The following is a 16,649-nucleotide window of genomic DNA, read 5'->3' as shown; positions in this document are numbered from 1 at the left end:
AGATGAGACGAGCTCTTCCCGTGCAGCACTTTGCATCACTGGAGCCCAACAAGAGGTTAGTTCTCCTTAGTAGTGATAGAGAAGGTGGAAGAGGGAGACAGAGGGAATCTTGGGGTTTCCCACCTCTGCCCCCATGGAGAAGTCACTTTATATAGAAAGCTTTGTATAGAGAATGAAGTGCATACCATGTTAAAATGTGTTTTAGGAGAGCACTGGCTTGATAAATGGGTGAACCATATCTTGGCATCAGTATAGCCCCGCATTCCAACTCTCACAACAGCTTGGCCTTCACTGTGCTTATGCCTTGTGTTTGTCTTGATTTTCAGTCATGTTTCTTGACTCTGTGAGCCAGCGTTTCCCATATCCTAGGATTTGACTGTAAGAAGAGAAAAAGTGAAGAAAGGCGAATTCAGCCATCCAATACGTTTTATTCAGAAGGCAAGCCTGGAAAGGACACCCAAGCCCCCCTTTAGTCAGTCTAAAGGGGATAATGGTGCCCCCCCACTTACAACTAGGGTCCCTTTTGATATCAGGCAGAAAAAGGTGAGGGCAGGTGGGGTGGATGGAAGCAAGTGATGTGGAGGTGGGGTGAGAGGGCAAGCTTCAAGGTCTCAGCAGCATCGAGGTTCACCGGGGCATCAGTGTGGATCTCAGTCTCTCTTCTCCAAATCACAGGGTATCTTTGTTCAGAGGGTCGGCAGCCAGGACAGTTTGTGTTGAGGGTGGGTGGTGAGTGCTTTCATTTCAAGTCGTTTCTGTGGGAACAAGGACTAAACCATCAAGTCATCTTGTGTGATGTTTGACCCTCAGCAGGAGTTCTGGTATAATCATTGTGTCTCACCTCCATGTGGAGTCCATGTACTCCCAGAAGATGTTACAATTTTAATGATCCTATACAACTTGGTAGAGATAGGTAAAAAATGTTGTTCTTCTTTGTGTGCCTTTCATTTTCCGTGTCACTCATTTCTTAGTTTTGCTTCTTTATAATTCTGCATTGTTTTTGTCTATCCCTTTTCTTTCCTCTGTGTATTTATTTGTCTTTGCCTCTTTATATCTATGACACACAACATCTCTTTTGTACTCACAACTGTCCTTACACTGAGCCGTTCTTGTTTTGATTTCATACAAGAATCTTAAGCCCTTGTTAAGGCTTATTCAACAATAAGTAAATTTCACTTTTCTTTGTAAATAGGAATTTCTTGCAGATTTATGGCAGAAAATTTCTGCTTTATTAAGATGATGGGTTTTGCTTGAAGGCATACTATTCCATGAAATTCTAAATTTGATTTAAAGGTCAAAAGAAAAGGCTGGCACCTACAATCTGCCTTTGAATTGTTTTTGTAACACTAAGTAGAGTCTACAAGGAAAGGAAATTGCAATTGGTCAGCAGAAGGCATGTCAATCACAGATTTTTCAATAAGCTTTAAAGCAAGCTTGTAAAACGTTATTGAGATTTACATGATCTTGTGACTGTATGAAATTTTAGGTTTAATTAGGTGTGTCAATTGGATGAAGGTTTTGAGAAAAAAGAGAAATCATTGTTACTCTGCAGGCTGGAGAAAAAAAAAGCCCAAATCTTTATTATATTCATTAACCATAATGATATTTATGTTTGCATAAATAAAATAATGTCTGACTGAAAGGTACATATATGTCAGATAAGCTCGAGTTTTGCTTGTTCCTGAAGCCATTATAATTAAGTTGGTACTGTTGATGAATACAAGGAGTCCTCTTCTCCTTTCAAATGATTCGTATTACTAAAACAGAAAAGAGCTTCTTAATTAAAATAATTTTGTACATAATCAAGATGTACATTTTAGCAGGAGGGCAGCTTCATAAGATTTCCAAATCTGTTGTAGTCACTTCTTAAAATGTGCAAATGGAATGCTATATGTGAGAGGAAAACACAAGACAACAAACACACAGAAGTTCTGAAAGTTGTCAATGTTGAGATTGCCCAGAAATCAAGAATAAGCCTAACATACAATATAGGAATCTCTGGACACTGTTTGGTGGTTAGAAAATGATCACTTTGTAAACTATTGAACCTGTTTCTGAGGAAGTGAGACTAATGTCACCTCCAAGTGCCAGTCTGATTCCAAGGGTAATGATGTAGAATACTGTCTGTGCAAACAAAGTGAAGTGAGAGCTTGTCAGAATCCGTGCTTACCTCATTTCAATCTTCTGTCCTGTATCAGTTCCTGGCAACAGAAAGTAAAAAAAGAAAAGTCCACTCTCACTGATGAGGTGCTCATAGAGCCAGGCCCAGGGGGTAAGGTAGTAGCCTTGAGCTGAAGAGCTCAGGGACAGTGCCCAGGCAGAGTTCAAGCCCCATGACCCACAAAAAATAATAATAAAATAAATGTTTTTGTCAGTACTGAAGTTTGCACTCACTCTCTGGGCAAGTATTCTACTGCTTGAGTGAAGCCCTCAGATTTCTTTTGTTTTGTGCTTTACTACTACTATTATTATTATTATTATTATTATTATTATTATTATTATTATTGTGGGTCATGGGTCTTGAACTGGGCCTGGGCGTTGTCCCTGAGCTCTTCAGCTCAAAGCTACCACCCTACCCTTGAGCCAAGTCCCACTTCTTGTTTTCTAGAGGTTAATTGGATATAAGAGTCTCAGGTTCTTTTGTGCACAGGCTGGCTTTGAACTTTGATCCTCAGATCTCAGCCTCCTGAATAGCTAGGATTACAGATGTGAGCCACCATGCCCGCTTTACTTTCATTATTTTTAAAGATAGTTTCTTGAACTTTTCTGTCCAAGTTGATTTTGAACCATAATCTTCCTGTTTATGCCTTCTGTATAGCTGGGACTTCAGGCATTTAACATCATGCTCAGCTTATTTGTTGCCCCAAAGTCCTCCTAATTTTTTCTATCGGCTTGCCTGAAACAATACCTCTTGATGTTTGCCTTCTGAGTAGCTGAGATTATGGGTATGAACTACATTGCTTGGTTCAGCTTATCTATCTATCTATCTATCTATCTATCTATCTATCTATCTATCTATCTATATATATTTTTTTTGCCAGTCCTTGGCTTAAGCTCAGGGCCTGAGCACTGTCCTTGGACTTTCTCAAGGTTAGAGCTTTACCACTCGAGCCTCAGCACCACTTCCAGCTTTTTTCTATGTATGTGGTACCGAGGAATTGAACCCAGGTCTTCGTGCATGCTAGGCAAGCACTCTACCACTAGGCCAAACTCCAGGCCCCGGTTCAGCTTATATTTTAAATTGCATTTATTATACTATGATATTAGTGGATGTTCATAGTTAAGCATTTGAGAAATTTATGCTCACCTACGGGGAAATAGAAAAATCACTCATAATGTGACCATGTGGTGACAATTATTTACTGATTTAATACTTTGGCCTGTTTCCTTATGTTGAATGCTTTTGATTATGTGTGTTTTGGCTATACACGTATGAGCTCCTGGTGGGTATCTGTGTGGAATGCTACAAAATTGGCAGTACAGGATATGTAATTTCATGATCTTGCTTTCTACTTGGCATTATATTTGGATTATTTTTCATATTATTAGGAGTCCATAACAGATGGCTTTGTAACACCTATATTATGGTACAGAATAAGGAGCCGACATCTCGTGTTTATGTGCGTTGTGTGTTAAAGTTGCCCTTCATTTTTCACTTTCAGAAGCTGTCCTCTGGCAAATACCCTTGTCTAGTCTGAACTTCTGATTCTTTCCTAGGGTCTTATCTTCAAACCATGATGCCAGACACAGAGGCCACTCAGTGATCTTGGGACTGTCAATGTACATGGCTCCCAACTAGATTGAAACCCTTCTATGCTGTGAGTTAATTTGTGAACCATCTTTTTCCTTTGCAATATGGATTGCCTTGCAGCTAGAGTGTGCTGCTCCAGGCCAGGGTCAGCCTGTGCCGCTGGACCAGGCTTCCTTTGTGCTGATCTTGGTCACAGCTTCTCTCTTTGCTAACCAAATAAATTTGGATTGCCTTATTGCTGTCTCAGAGAGGGAAGAAAACATGATCTGATTCTATAATTTTACATATGTTTGCATTCTCTATGCAGCTAAATAATTAGAATGGCACATGGAATTTGTATGTCTTATGACAAGACATAAGCAAATAGAATGGCACACATACATTGCGTTGAAGGGACAGGTGCATGAGAGGCTCAAAAAATGGAGTCTAGGAGTCCAGCTAGAATGTTTAAGCAATTCATAAGAATGTTGCATTATGTCTAAATAACTCATCAATATGCATTATGTCTACTATAGGAATAATTAATATCATAAGCCAAAACAAACAATAAATAGAATGAACTAAACAAAATAGGCAGTTATTTGTATTTTTTTTGTCTTTTTGTCAGTTATGGGGCTTGAACTCTGGTTGTGGGGGCTGTCCTGGAGCTCTTCAGCTCAAAGCTCGTGCTCTATCACTTGAGCCATAGTGCCACTTCTGGATTTCTGGTGGTTAATTGGAGATAAGAGTCTCACAGATTGCAGTGCCCAGGCTGGCTTTAAACCATGATCATCAGACATCAGCCTCCTGATTAGATAGGATTACAGGCACCAGCCATTGGCACCCAGCTAATCATTTGTATTTCTTCACTGAATTTTTACAACCAAACCTGTAAGAGAGGATTTATTTGCCTTGGCATATGAGGTAATGACAATGGGCCATTTTGCCCTGGAGCCAAGATCACAACTGGAATGGGAAGCCTTGGGTCAGAGAATCACAAACATGCTCTCTGTTTTCTGAGCTGAGGGCTTCTCCCTGAGTTTCATTGTGCCATAATTTTGGAGTCTCATCTGCAGCGACCAAACTTTTCAGAAGACAGTTTCCTCAGAAAGGTAAACCATGACTCTCAAGCAGATTGAATCGGTGTTAGGAATTTTAACTCATTCAACATGGAACCCACATTGGTCTTAGATTCTGTTTAGAGGAGAAGTCGAATCAGGTATGGTGGCAGACACCTGCAGTGTCAGCATTCAGCACGAGGATCTTGAGTTTGAGGCCAACCTGCGTTATGTCACTAAAAACAAACAAAAAAACAAGGAAGAAGACTAAAGGTTTGCATATATATGGAATAAAGGAATGTAGAGAGGGGAGCGTAGAGAGAAAAGCCGCTTCTTCAGAATGGTAGAAGGAAATGTATGGCCTTCAGCTGAACAAGAGAGGATCTGTATGTCTGCAGACGAGCACTGTCTGCAATTCACAGGCCTGCAGGGTTCCCTGGACTGAGAACCCTGAGAAGGGGCATCCGCCCGGGTCTTCTTCAGCCGGCTGGGCAGGACACGGGTGTAACTAAGGTCTCTGCCCAGGCCCGGAGCGCGAGGCCAAGACGAGGGGGGCGTGTGCGGAAAGGCACCGGGAAGGGGCTCTTGGTGGAACGATGACATCTTACCGTATGTCTCAGGACAGTGCTTTTCTTTCGGTGAAAAAGTAGCTTCATGTAGTCAAAAGGTGCTGGGGTCCTTCTCAGACGTCCGGGGGGTAAGATGGCGACGGAGCCCCGAACAATCCGGGAACACGGACTCCGGGCACCGGACTCTCGTGCAGATCGAACTCTAGTTTAGAACGCGCTTGCTAAATACAGATGAGCGGTGGCCGCCAGGTCCGCAGATAGGGACCGCCCTGAATGCGAGCGTCAGCCAATGGGGTCCGGAGACACGCCCCACTCACAACCGTCAGCCAATGGTGTCCGGAGACACGCCCACTGGCCGGGAATATCCGGGTTCCCGCTCCAGGCTGGAGGGGTCAGCCATCACAGAGTGTGTATGTGCTGAAGCACATTCGGCTCCTACACCACAAAAAGGTATGGCCCCCAGTTGATAGTCATCTCTTTCATAGCTTCAGAGTATGTTTGGGGAGAGTGAAGTAGAGAGGAGGTGATGCAGCCAGGTCTTCAAGGGAAGATGCGAGGTATGTCTGTCAGGGGGAAGGGGGGGGGGTGCTGGGTTAAGTCATTTTGCATCTCTTGTCAGTGAGAATGGTAATTCTGCCTTCCAGTCTCTCCTAAGGAGGTTTACCCAGGTAGTTGATATGAGAAGGATTCATCTGTGTCATTGCTACAGTTAATTTGGTTGAAGAGCATTTGGCCAAGTTCAACTGTGCAAGGTTTCCACAGTCCTTTGGGAGAGTAGACAAGGAGACAAGTTTTGTATTAATTCTCTGGCTCTTATCCATACACTTTCTTGGTTTATGAAGTCACAAGATAATTTTTCTAAATGCCAGCCTTGCAACTTCAAGCTGGGAATGAAATTCAAGCTGTGTTTTTTCTCTTTCTTTTTTTTTTGTTTCTGTTGCTTATAATCCATCATTGCTAGTAATAGGGAGACTTCCAATTTGTCAGCCAAGTTCTGACAGTAAAATCTTTACTGCTGGTGATGATGTAAGATGCAAAAAGGGGGCACAGCATGAGCCTGAGATCCCAGGATGGATGTAGAAACCGGATGTTTAGAGAAAAAGAAATCTTACACCAAAAAAAAAAAAAAAACTGATCAGAGGGTGTTAAATATGAAATGCTGCAAGGCCAATTTTGGAGCCATAGAACCAACTATAACCAATGTTAATGGCTAATCAAAACGTGAAGAAATTTAATGTTGGGATGAACTGGCCAAGTACAAAGAACTGGGGAGGGGGGAGAAATTAGAAAATTAAAGCTACAGTACACAATACAAGTCAGCTCCAGTGTACAGCTGCAGGAAAAAATTGATAAAACAGTTTCCCAGAAAAATCTATAAAGTGCTACAGAATTGTGGGGTGATAAGAATTGCAGAAGAAACAAACATTTAGCCTGTTGAGAATTAGAGGGTTGTTTAATTAAAATTAAGGCAGATCCAAAGGGTAAGTTAATTACCACAGGTCATGATCAAGTAGCAATAACAACAGAAAGGGAAGGCCTAAGTTGAGAAGCAAAACAATACAAACATCAGACAACTAATGATTGCACATTTTACCTGTAGCCTGTCTGAGCAGAGTAAAATACAGGCTTGCTATCACCCTGTTGTTCAATCAAGGTGTCGTTTCAAGGGGCAATAATCCTGTATGCCATCCAATTTGTTCTTCTCAGGAGAGCTTTGCACACCCACACAGCACACAACTCTGTGCAGCTGCAGTGCTCAGTGATGATGAGGATGCTTTAGAAAAGGGCTGTGTCTTTACTGTGTCTTCAGTCCTGGGATGTCTCTACCACTCCCCCGCCCCAACACACATAGGCAAATCTATCTTCTGGTCTACCACCATGCTAAACTGCAATAGGATGACCATACCCCTAGGATAGACTGACAATTGTCTGAGAGGATAGCTTGATAAAACAGAAATAAAAAATAAAAGTGGGCCGGGTGCTGGTTGCTCATGCCTGTAGTCCTAGCTACTTAGGAGGCTGAGGTCTGAGGATCATGGTTCAAAGCCATCCCAGGGAAAGAAAGTCCATCAGGGTCAGACTATGTATGTATGTATGTATGTATGTATGTATGTATGTATGTATGTATGTATGATGTATGTATTGTGGGTCATGGGGCTTGAACTCAGGTCTGGGCTCTGTCCCTGAGCTCTTTCAGCTCAGGGCTATCACCCTATCCCTTGAGCCACAGCACTACTTCCCCTTTTCTAGTGATTAATTAGCGATAAGAGTCTGATGGTCTTTTGTGTTGACTTTGAACCTCATGGGACTCTTATCTCCAAATAACAACCAGAAAACCAGAAGTGGCACTGTGGCTCAAGGGGTAGGGTGATAGCCCTGAGCTGAAAGAGCTCAGAGACAGTGCCCAGGCCCAGAGTTTAAGCCCCACGATTGACCAAAAAGTAAAAATAAGTAAATAAATAACAAAAATAAAAGAGGCCCATGGTAAAAAGAAAAAAAAAGAATTAATGGCAAGATGGCAGCAACAGAATAGTAAATCAAGTGACAAGTTCATATGGGAACCGAGCCACTCTTCCCACGTGTGTGGGAATAAGATGAATACAGCACAGGTTGAGGGCATAGTCTAGAAGTGAGGGGTGAGAAGACGGGAGGGAGGGAGACAGAGAGAGAGAGAGAGAGAGAGAGAGAGAGAGAGAGAGAGAGAGAGAGAGAGAGAGAGAGAGAGAGAGAGAGAGAGCGAGGGAGGGAGGGAGGGAGGGAGGGAGGGAGGGAGGTAGAGACAGGGAGAGAGAGAGAGAAAGCGAAAGCTCAGTCTTCATGGCCGAGGGGGAAGACCATTGTCATAATGAACTAAATAAAAATTCCGTGGCCAAGCACAATCTCAGCCTTAGTGAATTACCATCCTTAGTCTTGATAGGTGTCTGTGCCTTTTTGTTACAGCAGACTTTCCTCTGGGCACAGGAGTCTTCAGTAGAAGGGCGAGGGGTGAGTATAAGGTAAAACTCCCCCCCCCCAAGAGAATCATTCATGTCTAGGTGCTGGGAATGCTGATAATGCATAATGATATTATTATCAATAATAATGGCTACTTCAATCTGTCATTGGAAGCTTTGAATTAGTTGCTTAGATGAAGATTTGGAAACTGTTAACAAGAACTTAAAGAATAATAGATTCCTTCATTGTAATGAGCCAGGGACGTTTTTAGCCTCTTAGTGAGGCAGTCACGGAACTTGAATTGGGTGCTATCAATCTTCCAAGGAGAACAGCATCACTTAGCATGAGATGAGAGAAGACATAAATTGCTCAGATGCATGGGGAGGTGCTGAGAGGGGACAGGATGGGCCAGCACAGAGGTAGAGGCCTGTACTCTGTAGAACGCTGTTGTCAACCATTTTATGAGTTGGTGCTTGCTGACATGTATCAATCTGACATGCCCTGGGTGTTTGCAATCTTGTGGGGGAGGCCAGAGCTCTCTAGGTTTCTATGAGGCTGTTTTTTTGTTTGTTTGTTTTTGTTTTTTGTTTTTTTGGCCAGTCCTGGGGCTTGAACTCAGGGCCTGAGCACAGTCCTCAGGCTTTCTCAAGGCTAGAGCTCTACCACTTGAGCGACAGCACCACTCCTGGCTTTTTATTTTCCTATGTATGTGGTGCTGAGGAATCAAATCCGGGTCTTCGTGAATACTAGGCAAGTACTCTACCGTTAGGCCAAACTCCCAGCCCCTCCCCTTTTTTTGTAGGTCTTGGGAGTTGGACTCTGGGCCTGGGTGCTGTCCCTGAGCTCTTCAGCTCAAAGCTACTGACCTACCCCTTGAGCCACAGCACCACTTCTGGTTTTCTGGTGATTAATTGTAGATAAGAGTCTTGAGTCTCGCTATCTTTGTCTTTAGTGCTGGGACTGGCTTTGAACTGCCACCCTCAGATCTCAGCCTCCTGAGTAGATAGGATTACAGGCATGAGCCACTATGCCTAGGGAGAAAGGCTGTTTTGATCTGGAGTAATTCTAATTTCCAGGGACTGGGCGCTGGTGGTGAGTAGAATGCATGGTTATGATCTCTGATAGGACCTCACTGATATGATGACCCTTAGAATGTGACAGGATTGCAGGTTAAGGACTAGTATGAACTCAAAGCTCTTCTTCACCACATTCCTGACACTTGTCATTTCTTCCCAATTGAAAGCTGATGTGTTATATATCATTTCATATCCAAGTGAGTGAACAAGCCCCTTGGCCCCTTGATAATTGGCTGAAACTAGAGCATCACTAGCCAAAAAAATTAATAAAAAAGAGAGCCTCCCATCTCTTTATTAAGCTTTGTTATAGTGATTGCACACAGTTTAAACCAGCCTGAAGGGATAGAAAGTCCTCTGCAGGAAAAGTGCAGAGAAGAGGTAACAGGAAATGTTACTAATCATGTATGAAATCACTCCTTAAAGAGTCTTTTCTATCGATTTTCTTTCCCTCTCCATCCTGTACAATATTTGGTCCTGTAAAAAATGGGCTCAAACTATACACAAGTCACCAAAATTGGTGGCAGAGGGTCTGTGCATTAAAGGGATGTGTTTTGAGACTTGAGGCTGTGGCTCTCTGGGACGTGAGAGGGATGGCTCAGGGCAGCCCTGCACCAGGGTATGGAGGAGCCATGTTGGCCCTCAGCTGTCCAACTTTATGTAGCTGTATGAGCCGATACTCCTCTACGCTTGCTTCTGAGGAAGTAGTATTACTTAGCAACATCTGGAAAGTAGGGTGTTTGGATCTTAACCCCCCTCTCTATGAACTCTTTTTGTCTATGTTAGTATTACCATGCCCCCAAGTTTTTATCATTCAATGTGACTTACTCACCATTCATCATTTTGTTAACATTTATGTATCAATTTATGTGTATAATGCACCTCCCCTTGCTCTCTATTGATTCATCCGCCAGTGGGTTCTGATTCCATGCCTCCTCCTCCTCCGTCTGGGCTACTATGAGCACCAGGGAGAGCAGGTATTTCTTTGATACAATGATTTCATTTCTCTTGGATATTAATTCAGTAGTGTAATATCTGGTATTATTATTCAGTTTTGAAGATGAGAAAATGGAGCCCTAGAAAGACCAGCTCTTGAGGCCCTAGAAAAATCACAATCGCTAAAAACCTTCCCCTCCAAAACTTTTGGATAATTATTAGAACAAATTAAACCCAAATCAAGGATCAGAAGTGTGGTGCACAGGTCCCTGTGCTCCCTAGGAATGTAATATGAATGCTTTGAAAACTCGATTCTCTGTACTCTGCAAACATCTCCATCACAAAGAGAATTGCTTACTGCATTTGTGCATATTGTAAGAATAGATGTTGAAGTCTATTTCCAGTAATAAAATGCTACAATTATGTACAGTGTGAAAGAAGCCCCTAGCCAGAGATAAGCTGTCCTGCTTAGACACAGACAAAGGGGTGTAAATGCTAAAACCATGCTTCCATTTCAGCCTCTATCTCATTAAATCCAGGATATGTGTGAACCCCCCAGCACAGGCTTTTGCAAAGCACGTTACCAGGCCTAGCTGGAACTATACTTTGACAGCTTGTGTCACCCAAAGACAATTCTGTGATATTTGTGTTGTTAAATGCGATCTCCAGCAGCATCTGTAAAGAGAAGCAATAAATAGCTCCTGTCTTTTGCTGGAGGCAGCAAACGCCACTTTGCCTGGGTAGTAAAATCACAAAAGTTGCAGGTACATCAGAAAGCAGCCGGGGTGTCAGATGGAAGGGATTCATACCTGAATGAGCAATTAGCATCAAACTTATCTGAGGGGCGATGACGTGTGCACATCCACTTTCTCCTGAGGAAGCAGAATTTTTCCCCCTTTTCCCTCCCTGTCTCTAAAGCTTTCTCGTAACCTTTTCAAGGCCATCAAGTCCACTGAGATTCTCCGGAGAAGTGTAGACCCATGCTGGAAGAATCTACCTAGGCACTGTGTGATCCAATGAAATACTTGATTCTCAGCCTCCCCTTCTTTACCATCCTTCTTGGCCTTTTTCTTATACAGTCAAGCAGCTAGCTTCTGTGCTACTTTGCTACCATGGCAGTCTTGTTGTTTTTCCAAAAAGCAAAGTGTGTAAGGAGAGAGACAGAGTTTCTTAGGTAGCCCTCATGGGGGCTGCCTCTCCTCAAGGCAGCTGGTGGTATCTTAATTCAACTGCAGAATTTGCATACCAAAAGAAGGCACACTCTATTACTAAAGGCAGGTTTTGAAGATAGGGGCTTCTGTTGTGTGTGTGTGTGTGTGTGTGTGTGTGTGTGTGTGTAACTACTGTACCTAGGATTTGAACTTACAGCCTGGGCACTACCCCTGAGCTTTTCTGCTTCAAAGGCTCTACCACTTTGAGCCACAGTATCATTTCTTAGAGATGAGTCTCATGGACTATTCTGCCTTGGGCTGGCTTTGAATCTCAGTCTTCAAATCTGGGTCTCCCGACAGATGTGAGCCACTGTTGCCTGGCTTCATGTTTACTGTTGCCAGGGCTAGCTTCTCACCATACCATACCACTCTTCCCTCTACCTAATGACTAGAGCTGGGACTGTAGGAATCAACTCCAAGTTCAGCTGAAGAGAGAAAAGATCACTCTTTAGCAAAAACAAACAAACAAACAAAAAAAACAAAAAAAGACTTTGTACAGAACTACTAGTGCCTACTAAGGGGCAGGATGTAAAATGAGTAGGAGCTTAGGATCAGAAGTAAACAGCTGAAGGTTTAAGTCCCAGGATCAGTACCTCCTTAAGCTGCCCACAAGCCTGTGAGGAAACCTTAGGCTACAGTGTCGGTCTGCAACAGGCACCCACCTCACGTTTCGTTCATTAACATCCATGAGCATCGTCCCATAGTTTTAACAGTTCAGAAACATCAAAATATTTACTATCTGCAAATGCCAGTTTGATACCCCCCCTCCACATATCTCTCATGATGTTTGTCACTGGCAATGTTGTCTATTTATTTTGTATTTCCTTGTTTAATAGAAAACGATTAGATTTGTTTAAAATAAAAGGACTTCTGAGATCATCTCCTGTTATTTTTATACATATGACTGAAGTTGGGATTCTTCATTCTCATCTATTTTCACTGTGCATATTGTAGGAGGTCTAGAACATGACAGTTAATTTGCCTCTCTAACTAACCCTGTCTATTCAAATCTGAGTTGTAGAAATGGACACATAATCACTGCATGGCAGGACTTGGGAATTACTCTGGGAGCAACTCTTTGGTCTTCTTGCCCTGTTCGAGTTCTTCCCTGAGTCAGGTTCAAACAAAACTTTATTAGCTGTTTTGTAAGAAGAGAGAAGACTGGAAGGTCCAGAAATGATGCCACAGAAATGGTTTGGGGTAGATACAATCCGCGTAGGGCAAAGTTTGTTTACGCTTCTAGAATGTGGCTTTGACCTCAAAGGTGCATGACCTTTGGACCCCAGCTCCTTCAGCATGAAGTGCCCATGCGTGCGCCGTGCCACACTTTGACTGTCCTGAACGTTTCTGTGAGTGCGCTTTCCTGAGGATGACTGGTATTCATGGAGTTTAAAGCAAGGCTGATCAATATTATCGGGATCAGCAGCCAACCCAGAATCAACGCTTACAATTCCCCTCCAGGCCAGGATTCTGTCATTCTCACATGTCTTCAATCTCATGTGAAAACATCACAGAGCCTCCACAATGAAAACCTCATAAGAAGCAGAATAAACACACACACAAGATTTTTGTAAAGATAACACTTTGTTTCCAATGTCTTTAAAAAATTATTTCCATTCTTCCTTGAGATTAGAAAAATAGCTGAAGAGGACTCAGTATACTAGAATACTGTGCCCCAGTCTATTTCTTTTAAGAACTTTTATAGATACATTGGGCAATTGAGTCCAAGATCAAACATATTGGGGAAAGGTCATCCTGTGCCTCTTTCACAGAAGATTCACAGCACACATTGACATATAGGAAAACATAAGCCATTCCACACTCAAGAACTTGTTCAGAGTTTTTAAACACAGTGTTTCCTAAATTATGTGAAAATAAAACTCCTCATCTGAGGTGTACCTACTCACCTCTTCAGAATAATTCTTCTGAGGAATGCACTAGAAGAAATGCTGACTTAAGCCAGTTTCAGCTTCTATCCCTCAAGGCTCCTTGGTGGCCGCCATTGGATCCTTACTTAGTGAAGCACATTTTGGTTAGCATTTAAGGGTATTTTTGGAAGCCTTAAATGAGAGAAGGGGAATGTGTAGGAAGGGAGGTATACTAAGGGAGAACTGGTTATGATGCTGGATATGTGCGGGAAGGTAAGGTTAAGGAAGCACATTGAGAGAATTCTGGATATCTGTCAGTAGGGTCACAGGTGCACAGATTCATTCATTCACTCACTCATTCATTCATTTATTTTCTAGTTGGGAATATTTTTTTGAGAATATCCACAACAATGTATGCTATATGTGCATCTCCTGATCTGAGAGGCTAAGGGAAACAAGATCTGATCTCATTGGCTGGCTATCAGGTACCCAAAGTACAAGGTAGCTCGATCTGACCTTGTACTAGTGCTGTGCAGAAGCATAGAAAAGAAGCCACATAGTTTTAAGGAAGGTATGAGAAAGTCTTCAAGGAGCGGAGAATGTTTGAACTGGCTTTAATGTGCACAGCTGGGTCAGTTAAGTCCGTGTTCCCATAGGCAGGCTAAAATGAGGACAGGGAAGACCCTGCGGGAAGATACACTGCTCGCTAAGGTAAGAATTCTACGGCTTTAGATTCTGGATAATGCCATCATGTCTTGGCTGCAATGACCCAAAACCCTGACTCAAAGCAATTGAGCAATCATGAGACACATATGGGCTTCACGAAGAAGAGAAGGGAAGATGCTTCAGTGTCACCACAAGGGGGCCTGTAGCAGACACTTCATCAATAGCTGAGAATACTGCCTAGCATCCAGGATGTGTGTGGCTGTCTCTCACACTTTAACCCAAAAGTCCATGCACTGTGGCAGTGTGAAGCATTATGATTTACAATGTATTCCTCAGCCTCAGTGACTTTTGGAGCCTCTCAAACCACCCTTTCTCTTGAAACTTTTTTCTCTGCTAGTACTTAACTTGGACTTCTCTTGGCTCTTGAATTCTAATATCAGACATGCTGAAAGGCTTATATGATGCTATGCAAAGTTGGGTTTGCTGAAAAATGATGAGATGCTGCTCTGCTGCTTCTAATGGTGGTGATTTGACAGTAATTGTTACTTCGGCTTAATGATAAACCTCCAGAGAAGATGATCTAATTCAAACAAATAGAGTCCCAGTGTCTTCCTTGTAGGGAGAGAGAAAAAAAATCCAACCACATCAATCTTTTGGTTTTCCTATTGATTAACATTAATTGCTTAAAACTCTTGATGCCAGCAATATCTTACTGATTTATGGTTTATGAAAGCTATTGACATTGTGGAGATGCAATAAGGTATCTTTTTAGGCATGATTACAAAAGATTGCTATAGGGATTATCTAATTATTGAGTAAACACTAGTGGCAAACTGGTAATAAATACACCGTATGCTCACCGGGGCCCTGGGACTGAATTAATGGCTGACTTTGGCAGCAAGAATTGGCTTTTCTTTCTCTTCTCCCATAAACAGGAAGAAGTCTTACTCATGTTCTTTTCAGGTCCAAAGACTGGATGAATTCCATAATTGTCTTCCATATTTTTCAGTCTTAACTTTACTCCATTCCATTATTAGTTGTTAGACTTTCTAACTGAAGTCTTTGCCTCCTTCCATTGCTTTCTACAGAACTTACCTCTAAGCATCCAACAACAGAAATGATAAAAAAAAAAAACAACCTTTGGCTTAAAGACACAAGGTCATTAACCTGGGGTCTGCTTGGGTTATGCTTATGGGGTACTCTCTGTGTGTCGGGCTTTGTATTATCGTCAACAAGTGCAGGTGGGACCTGAGTATGTTCTTTTGTCAAGTCCTGTGTCAATCTACATAACAAACATCTGCAGTTGGGATACCTGATGTGGTTTCTATTTTCTAACTTTTCCAGGTGGGTAAGGTTAAAGTCTTGTCATTTCCTTACATTTCATGTACAGAAATAAACTTAGAAAACATATGCTAGCTAATGAGATGGGCCACGTTTTACCCATGACGATTTGACCTCAGCATCTACTTCAGTTACCCTCATTGCTCCTTTGAGTTTAGATGTCACATCTCCAGGGGCCATGGACACATTTGACAACTCATCATAGCCTGTCATGACAATGGGAAGCTGGTTCTTCAGTGCCAACAAGCAGGGAGCGTTACTCTTTTTTTTTCCAGTCCTGGGCATGGACTCAGGGCCTGAGTACTGTCCTTGCATTCTTTTTCTCAAGGCTAGAGCTCTACTACTTGAGTCTCAGCACCACTTCTGGCTTTTTTCTATGTATGTGGTACTGAGGAATCGAACCCGCAAGCACTCTACCACTAGGCGAAACTTCCAGCCTGGGAGAGCTACTCTTGACACTTCAACTTACTCCTGCAAGTCCTACACAGAGGGATTGTCAAGAAACAGAAAAGGAAAATAAGATTGTTATCATGGAAGAGGTAATATTGTCTCTGACTGTAAGTGGCATAATCTCAGGTATAGTAAACCCTACAGAGATCTTAAAACGAATTAAGAAAATCAATAAAGCTTTAGGATACAAAGTTAACATGGAAAATCAGTTGAATTCCTATGCGCTAACTACGAAAGACCCAGAAAGAACATGAAGGAAACAACTCATTTACATAGCCACAAGGAAAATTATACTGATAATAATAACAAATAATAACAGTAATAAGCTTCAGAAGATAAACACTGGAAACTATACAACAACTTATGACTATCATCCCAGCTCCCAGCTGATGGAGATCAAGAGGATTAGAGTTCAGTCCAGCTGGGGCAATAACTTAGTGAACCCCCCAGCATCTCTACTGATAAGCCAGTTGTGATGGCTTATACTTGTATTCCCAGCTATGAGGAGGAGGTAGATAGGAAGATCATAATCTGAGCTCAGCTCTTAGTAAATATGTAAGACTCTACTTGAAAAATCACTGAAGCAAGAAAGGTTTAGGGGCCTATCTAGTACGCATTTGAAAATTAATAATCAATCAACTGAAGATGAATTGAAGATTTAAACACAAGACTACCAAAAAGGGAAAAACACAGGGAAGATACTTCTTGGACAAAGTCTTTTTTTCTAAAAGGAGCCAAATTTTCAGGGAGGAACTGGCTTTGGAAGGCCATGATTGCCGAGGTAAACAACAAGGAGAGGAGCTAACCTACATT

At 42.2% G+C, this 16,649-nt stretch overlaps 1 protein-coding gene and 1 long non-coding RNA gene across 10 annotated transcripts in view; one reads left to right on the top strand and one right to left on the bottom strand.

Annotated features, from left to right (window-relative positions):
* Positions 1–308: 308 nt before the first annotated feature.
* Positions 309–5,666, bottom strand: LOC150050622 (uncharacterized). Of its 2 annotated transcripts, XR_016538736.1 has the most exons (5): positions 5,397–5,666; positions 4,911–5,024; positions 2,171–2,201; positions 510–755; positions 309–376 (listed from the first exon to the last, which is right to left on the bottom strand). It is a non-coding gene; the product is annotated as an uncharacterized LOC150050622 (long non-coding RNA). The 2 variants fall into 2 exon arrangements; XR_016538735.1 differs by lacking the exon at positions 309–376 and having other exon boundaries at positions 409–755; positions 5,397–5,665.
* Positions 5,644–16,649, top strand: part of LOC150050621 (uncharacterized) — a 47,617-nt gene continuing 36,611 nt past the window's right edge. For 6 of the 8 annotated variants that reach the window (XR_016538731.1, XR_016538733.1, XR_016538732.1 and 3 more), the window contains exons 1-2: positions 5,644–5,807; positions 8,298–8,353. Coding sequence is in view for 4 of the 8 variants with exons in the window: in XM_090352886.1 (XP_090209012.1) it covers positions 5,687–5,807; positions 8,298–8,353 (177 nt within the window). In the remaining 4 variants the exon portion in view is untranslated. The remainder of the gene's footprint in view (positions 5,808–8,297; positions 8,354–16,649) is intronic. The other 2 variants (XR_016538734.1, XM_090352884.1) reach the window with 2 other exon arrangements.

This window comes from Megascapheus bottae, chromosome 18 (genome assembly GCF_031878675.1).
Source record: "Megascapheus bottae isolate mThoBot1 chromosome 18, mThoBot2.hap1, whole genome shotgun sequence".
NCBI classification, from domain to species: domain Eukaryota; kingdom Metazoa; phylum Chordata; class Mammalia; order Rodentia; family Geomyidae; genus Megascapheus; species Megascapheus bottae.
The sequence above is the reverse complement of the archived record's forward strand: the minus strand, read 5'-3'. Positions and strand labels throughout refer to the sequence as shown.